The sequence below is a fragment of the Corvus cornix genome, chromosome 13, assembly GCF_000738735.6.
Source record: "Corvus cornix cornix isolate S_Up_H32 chromosome 13, ASM73873v5, whole genome shotgun sequence".
In the NCBI taxonomy this organism is placed as follows: Eukaryota; Metazoa; Chordata; class Aves; order Passeriformes; family Corvidae; genus Corvus; species Corvus cornix.
Genome location: NC_046343.1, coordinates 9,610,562 through 9,632,395, shown reverse-complemented (window position 1 = coordinate 9,632,395; position 21,834 = coordinate 9,610,562). Strand labels below are relative to the sequence as shown.

General features: G+C 41.4%; 1 protein-coding gene across 6 annotated transcripts in view; it reads right to left on the bottom strand.

Annotated features, from left to right (window-relative positions):
* The window catches only part of LOC104689626 (core histone macro-H2A.1), a 43,790-nt gene extending 24,010 nt beyond the window's left edge, over positions 1-19,780 (bottom strand). For 3 of the 6 annotated variants that reach the window (XR_005603037.1, XM_039559419.1, XM_039559421.1), the window contains exons 1-2: positions 19,654-19,780; positions 11,791-11,991 (exon numbers count right to left, since the gene is read on the bottom strand). Coding sequence is in view for 5 of the 6 variants with exons in the window: in XM_039559419.1 (XP_039415353.1) it covers positions 11,791-11,962 (172 nt within the window). In the remaining variant the exon portion in view is untranslated. Of the gene's footprint in view, positions 1-11,790; positions 11,992-19,637 lie in introns of all 6 variants that reach the window. The other 3 variants (XM_039559417.1, XM_039559420.1, XM_039559418.1) reach the window with 2 other exon arrangements.
* Between the last annotated feature and the right edge of the window lie 2,054 nt (positions 19,781-21,834).

Sequence of the window (21,834 nt, the reverse complement as noted above, 5' to 3'; positions counted from 1 at the left end):
AGAACTGAATTAAGCTGGCATAATCCTTTTCACATACTTCTCCCAAGGCCCAGCTCAGACACATGAGGTTTAGCTGCCTGCAGCCTGTGGTGGCAAAAGCCCTGCATCACCTCCCAGGGGACATGGTGAAATCCTGGATACACCCCAGGCATCCCCACTGACCTCAGCAAGGCTCTATCACTGAGTAACTCCACCACCTCCACTTCTCCACACCAGGAATGGAACTGTTTGTACCTCAGACTTAATCCCAGCTGAAAAGCAAGGGAAGGCTTTGCTGCTTTTTGGTTTGCCTCCACTCCCCCACCTCCACTGCTTTCCGGCATTAGGCCTCGCTGAACAGTCAGGCCGTGTTATTCCCCGCGACTGATCAGCACAGCTATGCAGACAGGTCATTTTGGAACTAAAGACTCTAAGAAAGTGTTATGCCTGTAAAGCACAGAGGAATGTTTTATTTGTTCCTCATAAAATGAAAATGTCTGCCTCATACAGTGGAGAACTGTTCTTGTAAGTGCTAAGCCCTCTTCCTTGGACAGGAAACTCATTTTGAAATTACAGTTTTCTAATGGTCCTTTAGGGAAGTTGAGGTACCCCACTTCCTCTTCAGGCACAGAATGCTTTGCACTGGTGTTGAGGAGCACAAAAGATGAGCTTGGGGAGTGGGAGAGAGGAGGAGGCCATGGAAGGTGGAATTTCTCTTCTGGCCTTCTCCTCAGCTCTCCAACAATAATCAAGTATTGCTAGTACATGCAGAGAGACCCACAGCACCGAGAACAGCCAAACTCAGCTATGTACACAAGTCTGGTCAGAGGGGGACTCTCCTATTTAGAAACAGATTAGGAGGTATTCCAGCTGAAGCCAACACAGGCAACAGTTTTTTGATTTAGCACTGACAAGAGACAAACCTAATCCAAACCCAACAGATAGAGCACTTAGAAATGCTGGAAATGTAGACTTGGATGCAGACAGGATTCAGACTACTTGCCTGGATTTTTCTTGCAGACGGCTTTATTTTCACGTATGTTTTACACTGCTTTAATTCTAAAGATTTAAATGGTGTTTTGCCCATGTTCTAAACCAATTTTAAATTAGATGAAAATCTAGATCTCTCTGTAAGGGAGCTGATTCAAATTTTCAGAAGAGTAACTCTGGAAAAAGAAGTAGGTGGGAAAAAGTATTTAAAACTGAGACTGGACTTGAACTCTCAGGTCAGCCCATCTTTGGAAGTGTTGTTCTACCAGGTTCAAAGGTTTGGGTCACTGAAGAGTTCTGTTTCATTAAAAGTAATCTTCCCACAGTAGGAAAAAACAGACATTCAAAAATCTACTCCTGCAATTGAGCAGGGTCAAGAGAGAAAGCTTTGCTCAGACTTGTTGAGGCAAAAGAAAGTTTTAAGAGCTTCCATGACATCAGGTTTCACTCAGCTTGTATTTATCCAGCCAGAAGACCAAAACAAGAATGTTTTACAAAAATGGGGCCTCACAAAAACGATGGAAGTTGCATAATGTCTATTCCATTCGTTTCATATATTTACTCAAGGCATTTCCCCCCTAGAGAATAATTACATCACCACCACTCAGGCAACAGGCAACTGCAAGACTCACTTTACAGAACTAAAGAACATGAAGAGCTCTATTTTTTCAGAAGTGAAGGAAAACCCCAAGTTTTTCAATATTACATGGTTTGGAAAGGTATCCTTCAACCACTACATACTGAAATCAGCTTAATACGAAGAGAAACTCCATCTGCACAAGTTACTTTTTCTGTGCTTTTGAATAATTTCAAACAAAAATGCAAACCAACATGTACCACTTTAAGAGCAGATATAAAACAAACCAATGAAAAAGGTGTGAGAACTGTATAATTAGGGAAAAAAATTAATTAGGAATGCTATGTCAGCATGTGATATATTCATGTACGGACAGCTGTTAAGTAGCAAAAAAGGCGTGGATGCCTCAGGAATCTGACTTTATCATGAACATGATAAAGACATAGTTATGATAAATATTTTTCTTCTTTTCAGTCATTATTAAAGTAGAAGCATAAAGTGGGAAACCCTGAAAGTTAAGAAATTTTCCTTAAAATTTATCTCCAAGGCAATTTTCATTTAGATCACTTGAAAAACTCCTTTGTAATAGTTAGAACTAGGATATGGGTAGTGAAAACTGGTCTAAGCCTGTTCTCAGCATTTGGACCAAAACTACTTTTCTTCAGCTGAGGTTTTTAAAAGTTCAGTTAAATATTTTTAAGGGAGAAAAGCAAACCGGTTGTCTATCCTCATATTTAAGCTTGAGATAAGACCACAGGAAAAGCTGTTCTCAAGACATTTCCTACTCAAACACAACCAAAAAGTGTCAGAAGTCTCCACAGAAACCTCATCCTGAGTCAAGTTTTCAGGGCGAGTTCCTCATTCTTTACTTTCAGACTCAAGTCATCTCGTAGACATCCTACTAAGTTCCCAATTTCACTACCAGCATTTCCCTTTCACGGGGGTCTGCTTGGCCCAAGTACTCTTACACTGGTATTTCACAACACTTGCAAATTCTGGAACCAGAGCACAACACGTGGTTAAAATGAAACTAATTACTATTAGGCCAGAACAAAGCAGGCACAGTAGGAACTGCAAACCTGGGTGCTACAAAAGCAAATGCATTCTCCTCCCCCTCCTGGAGAGTGCTCTAGTTCACTTATCCTAATTTTCAAACAACATATTACTGGTCATTACTGACTAAAACTCCTCTCAAGACTAAATGACAAAGCCTTTAGCTTATCATGGATTCCAGGCTGTAATACTTTATCAATGTAAATAGTCAATTCAATTGGTCTGATTTCATCCCCAAAATGTTTTTTTTCCCTCTTTTTTTTTTTTTGGTTACATCTCAAGCTAAATCATGGCTGTTGCATCAAATCTCTTTGTCCCCCCTGTCTTCAGGGAGATGAAATAATATGTTTGAAAATTAAACTCTTAACAACTAACAGGTGATGTGTTGACACAAGGCCAATTTCTGAACACACAAATTCCAACAGGAACAAGTCAGGGGTTTCTAAAAAATTGTGAAGCCACTCCTCAAAAGAAAATTGAAAACAATATCCAGAAATCAAAGAAAAATGAATGTTGATACAATTCCACTGAGAAAAATATGTATTTGGTACAAAGCCAACTATGTGACAAGGAGTCTGCTTATTGTACTTTAAATTAATCATCTTTCTCATCAGCATTTTATTGACTTGAGATTCATTTTACATGATTCCGGAAGGTTTTAACCCAATCAACCCCGATCAACCAAGACTGTTAAAAGTTTCCTGCATTCTACTCTCCATGTATTCCACCAAATCCCCCTGAAATCTGCAGTTGCAAGAGTGAAGGTAAAATCATTTAACAACACTTTCCCTCTTATGCATTCCAATAAAACAGTTCTCAGCCTTGGTTCAAAGTCATGGAAATCTGATGCAGTGAAAATCAGTTCAAGAAACTTTACTGCTTTGAACAAGCCTTGATGAAACCTTAACTCTCAGCAGGGCAATCGTTCTCTTAGGATGTGATAAAAACCCCAAACCTTGAGAATCTGAGCTGTATCAAAACTAGGCCCCTTAAAGGAAAAACTGTTAACTTTGCCAAGTTATTGTAAGTTTTGCATTTCTGTGAAGCAGATGACAGATTGCTGTTTACATAAAACACAAATTCAGGCCACAAAAGCCACTTCCACTTAGAGCCTTCTGATCTGACTTACACGTCTTTTCATCTTTTTTCTAGAGTTTAATACCATCCATTATTTTTTTTTTGTAAGAAATCCAGGGTTATTTAACTTCCTTCCCTTTTTATTTTTTTAATTTTAATTTCTTGTTTACCATTGATCTGTAAAAGATACGACAGTTCAATTTTCAGGGAAACCTGAATTTCAACTCAGACGTTATTTATTACACCAGCCACACCCTGAGTACTAATTTAAAGAGCTAGCCTAGCTCTTCTCTACAAGAATCCTGATCTAACTCAAATCAGCTTTTACTCTTTTTCAGTGGAGCTTCCTCTACCTGGCAGTACACTTTGCTGTTCCTCCTAATAGCTTACATATGTTTTAGAAATGGATTAATGGAACTGCTGCCAGACGTTACTTGATCAAGTGCAGCATGTGGCACTTGGGGACAGGGTTTAGTGGTGGACTTGGCAGCGCCAGGTTAACAGTTGCACTTGATGATCTTGGAGGGCTTTTCCAACCTAAATGATTCCATGTACGCTTTGGTCTGGCTGTTAAATAGTACAGGAGACTACTCACATCCTGAGACTTGGTCCTAGTTTAGTCTTTAACACTGCATTCCCAAACATTAAAGAAATCAAGAGGACTCTCTGTTAACTTCATTGGAGTAAAGCCCATATCCAGCCTGACCTCCTGTCCTCAGCCAGTGCCCAAGGGCAGGTGGGCTGGAGCATTAAAGGAACAGGCAAACTTAAAATGCTATTTTTCCAGAACATTCCCTCTGATTTCAGCCATGTGCAGCTGAGTGGTTCCCCAAGTTAGAAATGCTGTCTTTTTGTTTAGTTCCCCAATGGATTTTATTTCTATGGATGTGTCTAATTGTTTTCTGAATCCATTCAGAAAGGTTCAGCACCTTTTTTAGTATCCATAACATCTTTCACTAACAAGGCTTGCTACACCACAGACATTTTTGCAAGTTGGGAGAAAAGTACCTCCTGTTTGGTTTAGAAATATTGTATTTCACTATATATCCCTGTCCTGGGTTGCAGTGTATTCTATCACCATCCTCATGAGCCGTTGAAACCAGGTGGGGCAGTGTTTCCTTGCCTCCTCCACCCAGACTGTCTTTCTGTTAATTGCCCATCATTGTCCTGCCGCCTGACTCAGAGATAACTCCCTACGGACTATCTTCTGTTAATGAGCCTAATCAACACTTGGCCTCATGACTCATTACCCCATTGTGAGATGCTCCACCCAGAGGGAGGAACCAAGCATCCCATCGTGGATATAAGCTGGGACTCTGACCACCAGAGACAACTCTTCCCACTGGATTTCCAGAGGACAGGAGCTACACAGCCACCACTGGACCTCCTGAGGAAGAGCAGACTCTTTTACTACAGGATCACCGCTTCAGAGGACTGCAGCCACCATTCTACCAGACTGCTACCACCACCCTGCCTAACAGGGTGTCAGGTTGTACCTTGACTCTGTCAGTTTGAACCAGTGTTTTCTTTTACTTTTTTTCCTTTTCTTTAACTTCCATTAAATTGTTATTCTGACTTGGTGCCTCCCACTGGTTTGTTTTCAAACTAGTACAATCCCCTAAATTTATTTTCCCCCAGTGAAGTTAAAATTGAGAATGGAGTACTTTGTCTGACAGCACTGAATAATCCAAATGGAATTTCATTTCTAAAGGTAATTCAGGGAAAAATATACTTTGGAAAAATACTGAAGACCAAAGAACATTATCTGAACTCAGGCATTCTAAATAATCCTCATGGAAAAAAGGGAGGAAAAAAATCATGCTTACAATACTTGATGCAAGAACTTCTAAAATTTGTGAATATCTGAAGAAAGAAACTGCTTGATAAATACACTGTGGAGTCAGGATGTCTTCCTGCTTTCTAGCCAGTTGTGCTACAACTGTCATTCCAAGAATAAAGGGCTGAAGAAGAAAAGACTTAAGCTTTATAGATTCTTTTCTCCTTCTCAAGAAGGAATTTGTGTTAAGATAAAGGTATGGGTAGGAAAAAACTGTGTAGTGAAATGAGCCACATTTTTGTTTTACACTTCTCTTACACTCCATTCTTCCAAACAAAGGCTGAAAGCAGTATTAAATTGAGCAGCAATATACAGAAGAAGTCATTACTCTGTTGCAACTTAGCCAAATAAACAGATGAAATTACTTACTAGAATAAAAAGTACTTCATGCTAGATCTAAGGATATTAAAATATAACTGAAATATAGCAAAAAAATTAACATTTTCAAGGGAGAAATATTCACTGACCATGACATAAAAACTAAACCAGCCCCATCCAGCATTTTGTACATTATTGCAATCCGACACGTCACAATGTTGCATATTTACCTCTCTGAACTGTGCTGACATAGCAAGATGCACTGTTAGAGCTTTTATTACAAGAAAACACTCTTGTTGGCCCTTACAGTTTTTCATCAAACCTGACTTGTGCAGCTTGGAGAATACATTAGGACTGTAATCAGGTCAGTAATTTTGTACTGAGTGAGCTTTTGTAACTCGAAGATCCACAGAAGTTTATATGGGACTACACAATATGACAGACACGTATGTAAGTGATTACAGGGCTAGAGCCAAGGAAGAGCTTATCAGTGAAAGAAAACTCTTTATTTATATACGTTTGACATACACTGATTCATGCATTTGTAATTCAGAAAGTTTGTCATTCAGTTGGTAACAGTGCAAAGTTTTGTATCTAAAGAGGCACTTCTTACAAGTGGAGCAATTTTAAATTGTGATAATGACACTTCACTTGAGAGCACGACACAAGTCTTACGTAAAAGGAATGTTACAAAGGAGCTTTCCTACGCTGATATAGTCAAAAGGTTGTGATGTTATTGCCATAAACAACCCTGCTGTATTTTAGGTCCAGTATTAATCCGTATTAAATGCACACTACATACGAAGACGTAGTTTCATGCTTGCTCAGGGAAGGCACACATCCTACAAGCCCCTCATTTACTTCAAGCGTCTTTGGGACAGAGTTTGTGGTACACCACCACAAAAGGAAGTAGTGTTTCTAAAGCTGCCTCTTTAAATAGAAGAAACATATCTTGGTAGTGAATGCACATTTAAGCAGTATCAAAAAAGATACTGTCAATTAATTATCTTCTTAAATTTCATTACACTCCAAGGACACTGGGTTATTTCTGGGAGTCTCAGAATGCCTGGAACTTGAATCTGCTTTTAACCTAATGCTTTTTTACTGTGGAACCCTGAGCTCCCCTCTGCTTCCAAGAAGAAGTTCAGCAGAACATCTGCTTTGACAGAGAGCGCAAATCATTGTTTTCCTCAGTGAGCCTGTGAAGATTTTGGGCAGTGAGCAGAACACAAGAGGAGAACAGCAGTTCAAGTTGCTCAGCTTGCACATTGCAAAGTGAGCATCTGAAGTGAGCACTTAAACCTAATGCTCACAGGAAGGACTCTCCTTTTGCAGTGAATCAGCCTCTGGACCAAGAGCATTTCCCACATTGAAAATTAGTCAAGATGAAAATGCAGTGAACTGAGCTCCAGCACATAAACCCCCATTATTTGATTCTGCTGACATTAGAAAGCCTGAAAACAAAAACTCAGGTAAACACAGGAATGCCTAAGATGCAATTCTAACTTTGGGGTTCAAGAAGTGCTTATTTGACATTTCAACAAAATATATGATCAACAGTACCCCTGTGCAAAAAAACTCAAAAACCCAGCTGAGAAAACGATCTAATGGAGAAAACAGGTATTTAACATTTTCTCCTATCTTCATATGTACATAACAAATATAAATCAGAGCCTCATTTCTTCTGTATTCCTGTGCTCCTGCTGTTTAATAAACTTCTCCTTCTCCTCATTTGCTATGACATTTTGGCAATTGAAAATTATTTACAGTGTAGAACAGATGATGGGGGAGGGGAGAGCAGAAATCACTTGCAGGCCTGGCTCTTGCTGCCTTTATGCTCAAGAGATTTCTGTTTTTCAAGGGCAAAGGAGTATCTTTTTCAGTTAGCAAGAAAGGTTGGACTATATATTGTAACATGTGCAAGCTCTACATCTGAAAAGACCATACCTGTATGGCAGGAGCGGTTCTGACAAACACAAACCACTGAAATTCACGTGAAAGGCTGCAATGCCCCAGATGAAGTCTGTGGCCATTCTCTTGACTGACCTACTGTTCTTTTTTGACATAAACTGATACTGATGCACTATTTTGCAGAGAAATTAAGGAGGGGATTGCAGTTTTCTGAAGTCTATGTTAGGGAAGATAAATAGGCAAGGAACCATTGGAAAATAAGTGCAATAAGGAAAGAAGACAAAAGGAATTATCAACACTGCACATGCCAACTGAAAACTGTTGATAATGATGCCTTAAGAGGCCTCCTAGAAACAGAGACTAGCTTAAAATTAATTTCTGCTTATGCTGCAGAACTGATGCACTACTCTGACTATTCCCTGCAAGACAGGAAGCACTGCATGAACTGCTGCTGCAAAGAAAGAAAAGAAACAACTGCGCATTTATAGTTCTTTGGCATCCACACTATTCCTCCAGAGTAAAGAAAGGAAGTATATCCCCTGCTTCAATACTAGTAACACTCAAAGGTACTTTCTGCACATTTACTCAAAAAAGACACTTGCATCCTATTTACAGTGGACATAACACATTATTTCCTTAGATAAAAACCAGGAAACAATAATCAGCTTGGCTTAAGAAACCAAACTGGATACACTGACTGTGCTGGTGAGAGAATTATTTTCTAATGTTACTTCTAGGTAACAAGAACCTTTAGTGAATAAGTAATAAAAGGAGGATACCCACTGTACAACTTGTTTCTATGTGAAGCATATTGAAATCTAAGGACATGAGAAATCATACAATGTGCACTCTCACTTTCTGATGAGTAGTTGTACACACGATAAAAATAAGGTACTTTCAAGTACAAAGTGGACAAAGTCGTAACTCCAGACGAGTCCAGAACAGAACTCCAAGTCTGAACAGCTGGAAGCATTTCAGAAGTTCGAATCTCAAATTGAACAAAAAACCCCCAGATCTCAGCACATTATGGGCTAATTTCAGATTTACTTCAAAGTTAAACCTCAGCAAAGGCCAGCAAAATTTAGCACCTCACCTTCTAAAGGATTAAAGTTGGTTCCATATTCTGCACACTGATGCACCAGTTTTTAAACCTTGGTAGGTTCCTTTCTATTAGGTCATGTCTCTGTCATTTCCCCTCCCATTTTTGTTTCTGAAGTTTCTCTTTCCTATGACTGCTTTTGATATTTTTTACTTCTCCTTCCTGGATGCAAAGGATTGCTTTATTGATTTAGCCAATTTATTAGCATGCCAGTTCACATGGTCTCCTTCCTATTATGTCACGTTCCTGCTTTTACTTTGAAATGGTTGAAATGCTTTGATTTGGTCTCAGACCATGTGCTAACATGAGGATCTTTAAAAATTCTCCTGGAGAGAAGTCAGGATTTCTCCGGTTTTGTGAAGTAATAACTGCCAAGAGGTAAAAAGAACACAAACCAAAAATCTCCAAGCATTCCACTTCAAGGGGCTGTTTCTGAATTACACTGAAAAAGACGAATGACCTCAAGTTCAGAAAACATACTGAGCACTAAAGGCTAAAAAATTGTACTATACAGAGTGTGAAAAACTTAGAGAAAGGAAAAAAAAACCCCACCAGATTGAAACAGGAAGGGGCCTACAAGAAAGCTGGAGAGGGAAGGACTTAAAGTGATGGGACTACAAGGGGGAAGCACTTCAAACTGAAACAGGATAGATTTAGATTAGATATTAGGAAGAAATTCTTCCCTGTGAGTGTGCTGCAGCACTGGCACAGTTGCCCAGAGAAGCTGTGGCTGCCCCATCTCTGGAAGTGTTGAAGGCCACCAGATTGGATGTGGTTTGGAGCAACCTCATCTAGTGGGAGGTGTCCCTGTCCATGGAAGGGGGGTTGGAATAAAATGAACTTCAAGGTCCCTTCCAACACAAACCATTCTATGATAAAACTAGTACTAACTCCGGAAAAAAAAGTAGTATCTGTGCTTTTGAGATGCATCTATGTACAGGAATGAAAGAAAACCCTGAGATACAGGTTACTAAGATTATTTACCTAGCCTTCAGAGGAAACAGAAAAACCACAACAAAACTGCTTAAAAATAGTTAAAGGGATAAAGAGGTAAAGTACTTCTTCCTTTAGCTATCCTTTCCTCCTGCCTCTTCTATTTTTCCTGAAGTGATTTATGCTACTTTTGCTTGGTTTTTTCTTGTTGTTGGTAATGTCCTCAGACAGGTTCCCAAGATGCACAGCAGTTAAAGAAACACCTTTATTTCCCCAGCCTGTTCTTAACTGCCTAAACTATCACTGCCACAGCCAACACTTTAAACCAAACAGTTAACCAGTAACATGTGCTGCTCATTAGCAGAGCCTTAAGATCACCTGCATTGCTCTGTTTCTTTAAAAGGGCAGCATTCAAAGCACCCTTCACCCTAAGAAGCCTTTTATTTGAGTTGTTATTGCTGTAAGCAGGAACCTAGCTAAAGGAAATGTTATTTTTTTAAGGCCATCTATGAAGTTTAAAAGCACTCTTTCAAAGAAAAAGCCCAAGTAAAGAAAACTGAATGTCAACAAGTGAAAGGGAAAAATATATTTGATGGTATGAATATCCTACAGAAAACAAGCACTCTATTAATTATTCGGTAATATTATCAATCTTCATCTTTACAGGAGAAGAAACTGTAGGAAGAAATCTTCTGTTCTTCATGTCAATAGCCATTATAAAATGTATCTAAAACTGTGGTAAGGTCAGGTTGCTTCAATTTTAAATACTCCCAGAAAAGTCAATGCTTTACCACTCTGTGCTTGAGTCAAAGAAAAACCTGTATCTTTTAGAGGCTCAGCACACCAATACAGCTTAAAGTCTCCTGTCCCTTGCAACACTTGAACCTGCAGCAAGAAGAACACTGACACAAGCAAATGCACTGGAAAAAGAAACACTGCTTTGAGAAATAAGATCTAATTTAAGCTTTTCCTTAGTCATGCTAATAGAATCTGGCTCCAAACACTCTTCCATGTGGCACTTGTGGTTTTTTCTAGATCTCTACACCACAAGTATATACTTAGAAGTCAACCTGGCCACATGAAGGTGACTGAACCCCTCTCTACTTTTTTTTTATTTTAAGTAAACCATTATTGCAAAAAGCCCATATGTTGATGGTATTACAGTCGGGGTTTTCTGTCAAAAGATTGCTTTTGTAATATTGTTTGGGGGGTAAACTTGCAATGTCTTAAGTCTTGTTTGAGAACAAAACAGGTGTGTAAAGATCTTTACTTGCATGTCTGGTTGTTTATGTCACTGGGCAAAGCATTATCTTCCTTTGAAGCTTCTTTCTAAATGGAGGAAAAATAATACTTTTGTCCTCCAAGAAGGTACTGTGAGAATGAGATAATTATTTAAGGTATTCTCATTCTGATGTGATGAGAGGAACAGAGCAAGAACTACAAATGTAAGCAAATAAGATACAGAGATCCAGGGAAGATGAACAGTGTGCATGTGGACATAGACAGTCAAACAAATTGCAAACAGCATGTGTAGTCTGAAAAGAAATCTGTAAATTGAACAAAACTGATTAAACAAGGCTGTAAGCAATCTCAGCCCCATGTAAACACTGAGAAGCTCTCTCTATTTAAAATTAATGTATATGCTTAACAGACAATTATAACCCCAACAAAGTCATCAGGTACAAAATCAAAGCAAGGAGGACTGCAACAATGTAGTCCACACACACAGATTGCAGTAGGAACCCTGACTGCCTGTGTGGAAGCAGTGTGTTTACAACTGGTGAAGGTAAATCCAATACTGGAATGAACAAAAGCCATCAGGGCTGTGAGGCAGGAGTGAGGGTACCTTTATTTTGGCTTAGAAGTGTGCTCAGCATAACATGCACTTAAGCTGTAACTTTTTCAGTCATTTATAAATCAGATGATCTTTTTCGTTTGTTTGGGTTTTTTTCTGTGCAAATTCAGTTTGTATTTAACTTTTACTGCTACTATGTCACATAATTCAGCAAAACCTACCAGTTAGATATTCCAGTACAGCAGCCATGTACACAGGAGCACCAACACCAATTCTGTACTTGGGGTGGCCTTTCTTAATGTACCGGAGCATTCTTCCGACAGGGAATATGACCCCAGCCTTCGCGGAGCGGGAAGTCTTAGTTGACTTCTTCTTTCCACCCCTGCTGGACATCTTGTCTGTATCAGGTCTGAAACAGCACTCTATGAAGAAAAAAAAAAGGAACAAAAGATAAAAAAAAAAAGATAAAAAGATAAAAGGTTATTAATAAGGACTGATGCTCTAAGACCACACACTGAATTCCAAGGCAAATCAGAATTTTGGAGTAGCCAATGCATTAGAGTATCTAAAACATCCAGACAAGTTGCCTTTTAGAGTATACACAACAAGAACCTAAAATAATTTTCCACAGAATGTTTACTTCCCATTGTAACTTGGCATAATTTTATACAGAAAATATATAAGACAAGTTATTTCCTATAAATCTACTTTTCTGAAATTCCTAACAGATTAACTCCAATACCACTAATGGAGCAGAGTGATAACTACCGGATTTAAATAAAACTTCTGCATTGATGCAGAGGATGCTTTCTGCGAGGAGACTGACACAACCTCCTGATCGCCATGAAAACCTTTTGATAGGGCATTTGAACAGCTGTGGTAGGGCAGTTATGTTCATGAATAATTACATTCTGAACCAGGAGAAACTGTATCCACTAAAGCTTTCAAAGTGTACTTCTTTAAAAAACTCCATTTTCAAGATGTGTGAGAATTGACAGAACAAAGGCCTATGGATGGCAAAACACATCTCCTGTACAGTAAAAGTTCTATTTTTAGAAAGATCTGAAATTACCCCCTTGAGATTTGAACCTAGCAAAACTCAGCCACCTCCACATGGAAGACCATATTGCTTCAACATTCCCTCCAGGAATCTGACGATCTTCTATCTGCCACCTTTCCCTAACAACACAGTGATCTGAACACCCAGCATGTACGTGACAACTGTATCTCAGTTTATCTTGCTGAGGGAAACTACTGCTGATACAGCTGTCAAACATACTCTGTTGTCTCTTTGATTTCTGCTCAGGCTGTAAGTAGAAGCTGGTAAATCCAAAGGGGTGGAGGGTTCACAGGCTCTCAAGGTGTCTTCGAAGGTTTAGGCAACTCACTAGGTTTTGAAATTACCTCAGAGGAAAGGAGACAGTGCCCATCTCCCCATCTCTCCCCTCCCTCACATGTGAACTCCACGGAAACCAGCAGAATGCATCAGTGATACACACACACACACACACCTCTGTGCATCCCACTTCTTCCCTTGCTGCACAAGTCCTACCTAGTACACATGCAAATTCACTGATGTGTTTATACACTCCACTATGAAACCCCCTTTAAGCCTGCTTTCCGAAGACACCATTCTGCTGCTTCCTCTATTTTTTGCTTGTTTATTCTGAATTCTCTCCTTGCCCTTACGAACCTAACTGTATTTCCCACATCCCTGAATCACACAATGGAGTGAGCTCAGAGTTAGTCAAAACAGGTTAATCAACCCAATCAATCACTTTTAGGTTTTGCAATTTCTGTTCTGTGCTGACACATCCTTACAGTCCTTCAAACCTCAGTGAGTCACTAAGACTCAGGCTACATAACTGCCAAACAAAGTCAGGAAAGAAACACGAGTATCAAAGGTTTCTTTTCCTTTCCACTTCCAGGTTCCATTCATCAGAATTTCTCTACACCTGCACAACACATTAAGTAAATGAAATGCTATGGGTTTACTGTTTGTTAAAGCAAAACAAAATAATCCCATCTTTGTAGCTCAGATGAAAGTCACACTACATTTAGGAAACTCGTGTCCAAAACCAGATAGGAATCTTTGGGAGGGGGAAGCCATCAAAAGGGCTCCTTCTCCTTTCATCTGCTGTGGACTCGGCTCTGTAACAACCATTATTCTGTGAAGAACAGGACAAAAGCCAATTTTCTTGCCTTGAGAAATGGCCTAACTGCAGCTCACAAATGAATTTAAAAACATCCATTTAATTGCATTTTCTCATCTAGTTAGCTCTGTCTTTGTTAGCAGGAAGGCTGGGTGGGGCTTTGACTTGGCTATAGACCTTCTGCCAGAAATTATTTTCATGTTTCATAATCCATTTTCATCAACAGTACTAGGAACATTTAATCTCCAATGTTAAGAAGTTCATTGAATCAAACACCACAGAAAGGGGCATAAGAAGTACCTGTGCTGCTCTGCAATATGTTTGGTTTGTAACTGAGAGGTCAATGACGAAAACCATAATTTTTCCAGAGAAAGCCTGCAAGCCTTAAGCAGTAAACTTCTATTAATCATTTAGTGAGTTTATGGGATAGTCAGAATAGCTGGAAGAGAATATGGAAATCCTTACTTCCTAATGTTTTTTTTCCTTTGGCCGAGTGTCATCTTAGCTATCAGCTACTGTAACATCTGGATCAAAGCATTAGTAAAGTAGGTAGTAAGAGAGAATAACACCAACCCATATATAAAATGGAGTATTTTTTTTCTTACATAAGCTTAGTTTATCACCTCTGCGAATTCTACAGGTAATTTCTCTCTTTATTTTATGCACTCGGTCATACAACTCACAATAATATTTAGGATACCCTGGATCTATCTTGACAATTAACCTGATCCCCTTATATTAACATTAAAGACCTTTCTAGCTGTGAGTTTATTTGTGAGGAGAAACTTTGCCAGAATCTGAAAGGTGCTGGTGAGCAGGGCTGCATCATGAAAAAATCAAGAACTTCTGAAACTCTTAGTATTAAAGATGAAATGTGATACAGATTAGTTTCCAACCTTCCCATCTCAAGGATCCCATTCCTACATGTAGTGAATCACTGGATGTTCAGATTGTTTAGATGTTGGGGGTGGAGGGAGGAAAACTTCAATTAGGTTTCAAGTACCACTTTTACTGTTACCAACCATGTAATTTGGAAGGTGAAGGTGAGAGCCCGGCATGAAAACCTTTTTCAGAGCTCAACTGTGTATTCCGGAACCTGTTTGTCCTGCCTTTGAGCTGCAGCATGGCCGAACCAACTCTCAAATGTCTCTTCCCTACTTCTAGTTCTCCACCAAAAAAGAGAAGGGAAAGAGATTTCACTTGCAAAAGCCACAAGAAAATGTACTGAGGTGAAATGTAAAGTGCATGGCAACAGATCAAAAACCAAAGAAAGCCGTGTGCCTTACATATTCCAAAATGGTTTATCTTTGTAACACCAGAAACTCTGGAATGCTGCCAACACTAATGAACCAGAGCTGTTTGCTGAGTCACTGGGAGCCCACAGATCAGAGAAGCAACCAAAGGGAACCTTATCACATGCACCATAGTTCCGACAAGATTTGAGCAGTATAATAAAAGTAAGTAAATATATTTTTAAGTAAATCACAGTAAATGACAGTCAGTGGACCGGTACTTTTCCTTTCTTTCTTTTTTCCTGTACTTGCAATGGAATTATTGAGAACTTTACCAAATACATTGCGAAGTCTCCACAGATTTGACAATAAAATGATTTTGTTTCAGTGTGAGAGTTCACAAAATTATCACTGTAATAATCAGGGGATATCACTGAGGAGTCAAATATCTAAGTTCACCTTTGACTTCAAATGAAATTTAACACTATGTTCTTCAGTGGCTCTGTTGTGCTTGGACACAGATTGCCCTAGATACAGAATTTATCACTTGATTCACAGCCTTTTGAAACCCCTTAAAGACTGTGGCAAGATTCACACTGCTTTCTAAGATCTCCAAATGCATAAACAAGATTTGATGGTGTATTAATTGGGTCACAGCAAAGATTCAAGCTACAAGGCTCCTCTGCTGTCACGTCTTTGCGAGCCAGAAACACATTTCCTAAGAAACGACCTTAAGGTGTAGTGATGAAATCAGCGTAATTAAGATTTCTCTCTTTGAAATTGGCTGGAGTAATTCTGGTTGGCCATATTTTTCTATGTGAAGACAGATATTCTGCTAAACCACACTTTCAAATACCATCTTCCTCAAATGCACATAGGCATCTGTGAAATGAAAGGTTTAACATCACATAATTCTTAAAGTACAGCCTGAACATCCTGGTAAAGCGATACCCAAATTCCAAATACCAGTACTTCATTAGTTCAGTCGATTTGATCAAACAGCAGTAATAAACCCAGTCTGTTATTAATAGTTTTCAGGTACTGGTTCTTAATGACTAAACAAATTACTATGAATGTTACTGCTGTCAGACAGAGACTGTTCTGATCGTGGGCTTACACTGGTGTATTAACTGCACTCAAAGAAATGATTCAATTTAGATCTACATCATCATATCAGTAAGTGTAGTGGAATTCAGGATACCATTACTACAATAGGAAAAATACAAAGATGTAGTAATTATTTTTCTTTTCTTTCAATACAAAGACTAAGCTGGAAAGTTCATTTTTGTATCACAAGAGATTAACTGCAATGCTATTTTCTTCCCATTGTTTCAAAAGATTAACAATGTAAGTGCTGCCATTCTCTCTTAAATCTATTTATGTCCTACAATAATAGCCACTCGCTGAACTCTTGCTGAAAAGGTGCATTTGAACTTGCTGTGACAATGAACTTGCTCTTTTCTTAGCTAATCAGAAGCTGGCATATTTATAAAATGGTATAGAATGGTCTCTAATAATACCTGCCTGGCACAACAGTGTCTCTGCCTAGGACTGTGGTTTCTAGGTACAACAGTACTAAAAAGAGCTAATCACTCAGTTATCATTTGACCTGATGTGATTTCAAACTTTAGCTCAAATTCTTTATCAAAGCAGTAACTCTTTGAAACAGACAGAGGAGTAAAACTAGTTGTAAAACAGCTGTTCCAAAACTCCATTAACTTCTCATCTGAAAAGGTAGCACCATACATTTATTTTCATTTGGAAAACCAAGAGAACACTCCTCATCTAGGAATGCACAGTAGGTGTACTTTCTGTTGAAGATTAAGACAATTACAATTCCTACATAAAGGATGGGAAAAAGAGGAATAACGTTTTCACAAAATCTGTGTGCTAAACAAAATACTGTTGCACAATGGTATTCAACTGGCAGAAGTCCTTCCCTCCCACAGTGGGTCTGAAACACCAAAACAAATGCCCCTTAATGTGCAAACCTCCACTAAGAACAGTGCTGGGAGTGTGACAAGAGTTTCTGCTGGGCATCCTGCCACCAATAGTCAGGAAAACGTAAATACAATTGTCTTCACTGACCACTGCTGGCAGAACTGGCCTGAAATAACCATTTACACATTATGGGTTTTTGTATCCTAGATAGAAAGCATAAAAATTTATACAGGGCTTTAAGTCACTGGACCATTTGTGAATTTAATGTTCAGAAAAACTGTTTTAAATAAAATGTTGAAAACAACTTTGTCCCTTGACATATTTGTAAGAAAATGAAAAGATAATAAAGAATTCACATGGATGCTTCCAAGGCAAAATCCAAATGCAGAACAAAATTTAAAATAGACATTATGCTGCTGAGGGAAGGGATTGCAAGAACTTGACCCATCAAGGAGGTAATGAATGGTGTGATTCTTACATCACTCCTGGAACAAGGACCATGAGCTGAATCCTGCCTATCCTGTCTTTAGAATGGGTCTGGGTAAGGAACTACAGCTTCTTTAAGTGTTCATAGCATCTTTCCCTACTGAGCAAGCTAGCCAGCCCTGCAGTCTTTCCACAAGCACTGCATTTTTCTTTCCCAATTTTACCTCGAGATGACAAAACCTAATGCTCACAGCACTGCCCACAGGGCCAACATCTCCTCTCCCAATGGAGGATCTGTCTGGAGACTCTGTTCTCCTCTTGTAGCAACAGTTCCAGATCCCCGCTCCTTTATCCCTTCTTTATAACCTTGCTGGGGTAGGACTACCTTTTCTGTGGAACAGACAGCAGGCCTTGATCCTAGTTGACAGAGTTGCACAAAAATATTTCTGCATTCCTCTGAGAGCAAAGGTTCATGACTATTCTTCCAGAGTGTGATTGTATCACCTATCTTATCAAGAGAATATCTTTTATCAAAGCTCATTGCTATGTATTGGCAGAACCAGGTAACTCCTAAGAACAAATTTAAACACAGCAGTTTCTTTTAAGATTAAACTTGCAGTGGTGGACTTCTCTTACGGCTCATGCTGATCTACAAAATAAGCAGTGCTTCAGCACTTTACCGACATTACTGTCATTAAGCCAAATACTAGTCTTGCCACTAGTTTTTAGATCAGTTATGGCTTAATCTACATTGTCAACATTTGGCTTTACTGGCAATCAGAAGGATACACACACAGTACACACAGCAAAGCACAGTTACTCTTCAGAAACCCAGAAGGCCTAGATTTCAGTGTGAAAGGTTACGAAACACGATGATGCAAAATAACCTGCAACCATTACTAAGTAAACAATGTAATTCCTTTATTTCACAACACTTAAAAAAAAGCGCCCCAAACCCCCAAACACACTGGGTAGTTTTCTAGGGACTACATGATACAAAATCTTTCATACCCAACTGCATTAAAACATAATTTTCAATGCAACTGTAATTGTCTTGTTCCCACGTAAGTCTTTCAACTCTGGGCTGTCCCTAAGAACCCAGGTACTGTTTTCATTAATTGCACTCTTGCTCCTTCGCTCACTTATTTCTTCTACTCTTTAGAATAGGGGAGGCAGTGGATCTGCAAAGTTCCCTACAGACCTGTTGCTAAGTGACAGCCACACACACTCCTGGGGAAAAAATGGTTGTTCACTTGCATGGTCAAGAGATAAATAACAAGTCTCATCCAAGTATATTTCAACAAATCTCCTTCCATCTCTACAAATGAAGCAACCTCAGCTTTACACCACCCTGCTTGCATAGGAGCTAGTTCCAACTGCTGGCTTCAGACACAATATCATGGGCCTTCTACAACTTACTTTTAAAGATTACAGAAGAAACAAAAGGATTACAGGGAGATGCAAGTCACAGAAATAGTCTGTTGCCCTCACTGTCTCTTACACATACAAACACGTCAGCCTCGAGTCTCAATCCCAGCGCTCCTGTGCTGGAGCCGGTGCGGAGCCTCAGGAACCTGCATTCACCTGCGCCCTGCAGTACTCGCAGTCCCCTTGGAGGAACACCCACACCCAGACAGTCCGTATGGGCTGCTCGAATCCTGCAGGCAGACATATTGCAGCCTCTACAAGAAGTGACAGTCCTAAAAGAATAAGGAGCCCCGTTTCCAGACAAACATTTATCTTTGCCACTCTCGGAAACCTTTGCTTACGGTTTAAAATACGTCATTTGGCTTTTTTGAATTAAGTCATTCACACGAGGCAGGTAACTTTTATGCCACGGGTTCTTCATCCCGAAGTGAAACACACGCAAAGCACGTCCTGCTGTTTTTTGCCTTGTGCTTTTCGCAGTCTCCCTCGGTTATGCTCCCCTGCCTGGCGACCCGCGGTGGGAACGACGAGGACGGAGCCCGTCCGTGCGTGGAACAACAGGGACGTGGGGGACCGCGGCTCCACACACCCGGCCGCCCCTGCACCCCCGCCGGGCTCCTTCCAGCCCCACACCGTCATTCCGTAGCGGATTCCATAGAAATACAGCCCCGCTGCCACCATTTCGCGGGGCGCGGGTGGATCTCCCGGCTTCACCCGAAGCACAGCAAGCAGCAGCTGAACTGAGCCCTGGTTTCGCTCAGGGGAGGGGACCGGCACCCCTCCTTCCCACGGCGCGCCTGCCCGGCTCGGCCCCCCCCATCGCCGCCGGGTGTCACCGCGCCGCGACAGAGCCCCCCGCACCCTCTCCTCCCCGCACAGCGGGCGGACCTTGACGGTGACTTACGGCGTGGGCAAGATGTCTCCGGTCGGCCGGCAGCGGCCCCGCTCCCGTCCCCGCTCCCGCTGCTCCGCTCCGCCTGCGGGGCCACCGGGATCGGCTGGACGGGCTGGCGGAGCTCCCACAATGCCCCGCGCGCCCGCGCGTCACATCCACCGCCCGCCCCTCACGGCGGGGCCGCCTCACGATGCCGCACGGTCCGTCATGGTGCCGCACGCTGTCCTCGCGGTCTCCCCACGACCCACTCACGGATTCCCTCACGATCCCTCTCGGCTGGGCCACCGGTGCCGCGATCACGGAGGTTCCCAGGGGCCCTCCTTCCTCTCCTCCCGCCCGCACAGGCCCCAGGCGGCAGCTGGGCCGGCCGGGCTATTGAAAAGCCCTGTCCTTGCGTGGGGCTGGGCTTTGGCACCGCGGCCTCCGCAGCTGCTCCCGACCGAGCCATTGTGTACAAACGTGTTCACTCCCAAATTTTCAGGACGGGGAAGTCAGAGCGGGGGGTTCGCGCTGTATTCCTCACAAGAATGAAGTTCATGGAGGGAAGAGAATGAGCAGCTGGATTGTTCCGTGAGGCACACGCACTTTCTTCCTCGTGCTATACAAAAATGGCTCAGTGCCATTTTACCAAGGCCCCAGATGGAGCGTTTGGACGCGTTTGTGCATGGGCCACACGGATGTCCTTGAGCTCACCTTGCCGACTTGGGAGCCCTGGGTCGCCGCTGCCCCCTGCCCACACGCCCTGTGACAGGCTGAGGGTTCAGTCCCTTTTCCACCTCTCCTCTCCTGCCTCCTCCAGTTGCCTCGCCCACAGGCTGCCAGTGGAAAAGAGGAGCTGCCACAGCGGTTCTTGGCTGTAGGACAGACAAGTCGCAACAGACAAGTCACAACAGACTGCCACTCTGTTTACAATGGTGGGACTAGAAGCAGCTGGAGTTTTGAGTGTCCTGGAAGATTCCTGCCTTTTTAATGCTCCCAGACTTTTGTGCCAATGCCATTTGAATGGAGCATCTTCTTTCTTCAGTACCCAAAGCGGAATGCTAGCCCATAGCCTCTTCCCCAGTGTCCCTTGCTGTTCTTTCATGGGTAGAACTGTACTAAGTGACAAGTGGCATAATACTGTTACTACTGGATAGCAAGGAGTTTTTTCCTGCTCTTCTCTTCAACCACTCTGAGCTCCAGCTCTCCTTATCAGCGTATCAATCACAGTGCCTTTGTGATACAAAATAGAAAGCGGGAAGGAAGAAGGGGGTTTAAAAGAAAAAGAAAAAACAGGGGAGTGTGGACAGCCTATGTAAAATGTGTGGCTGGTCTGAGAAATATCCCTTCAAAGAGTGTTTCAGGCATTATAATTGTGGTGCTCTCATCCATCTAAATGGCCAGACCTGGTCTGGTTTTTAACACAGCTAAACTCAGTGTCTCCTGAGACATCTCTCATTATGTCTCAGTGCACCACACAGTCCAATGCAACCTAGTCCTCACTGCACTCCGTGAGTGCTAACTGTACCCTGCATGCCATGCAGCGGGGCAGTTTTGCTTAACAAAGGCTCCCTGCTGGGTAAGTACCTTATAGTCCCTGATTGCCCTTAACCCAAAGATATGGATACAGTCCTTACTAGGCCATCTGCCATGGCTCTTCTTACACAGCTGAGGACAAACTCTTTCCCTGTGTTCCTCTCCACACACATCATCTCCTTCCCTCCTTCCCCTCCTCCTCCTCTTCTTCCTCCACGTTGCCCCGTTCCCTTTTTCTTTGCTGGTTGTGCTGCCCACGCAGTAACCTTTTCTGTATGCTGTGCAGAGCACCCAACAGAACTGGTCCTCTGGTGCTTGGCTCTTCACACTCTATTTTCCCATCACCCACACAAGTTTTATTTAAATAAAAAAAACCCCAACAAAACAAAAACCAAATCACAAAACCAACCCTCCGCCAAATATCTTGTTGATATGACCTGCAAAAGCCCATGTGAAATTAAAGAACCCACGACATTGTGTAATGGGATTGATGGAAGGCTGCAAGGGTTGTAACTAGATGACCTTTAAGGTCCCTTACAACCCGAAGGTCGCTTTCTATGCTCTTCTACTATCATTGTTCATTTTGTCTGGTTTGAAGGGGAGTCTATGGATTTTGTGCTTTTGAAGAAAGCCTTCAAAACAGAATTGGTGAGAATTTCTGGAGTGGGAGCTACC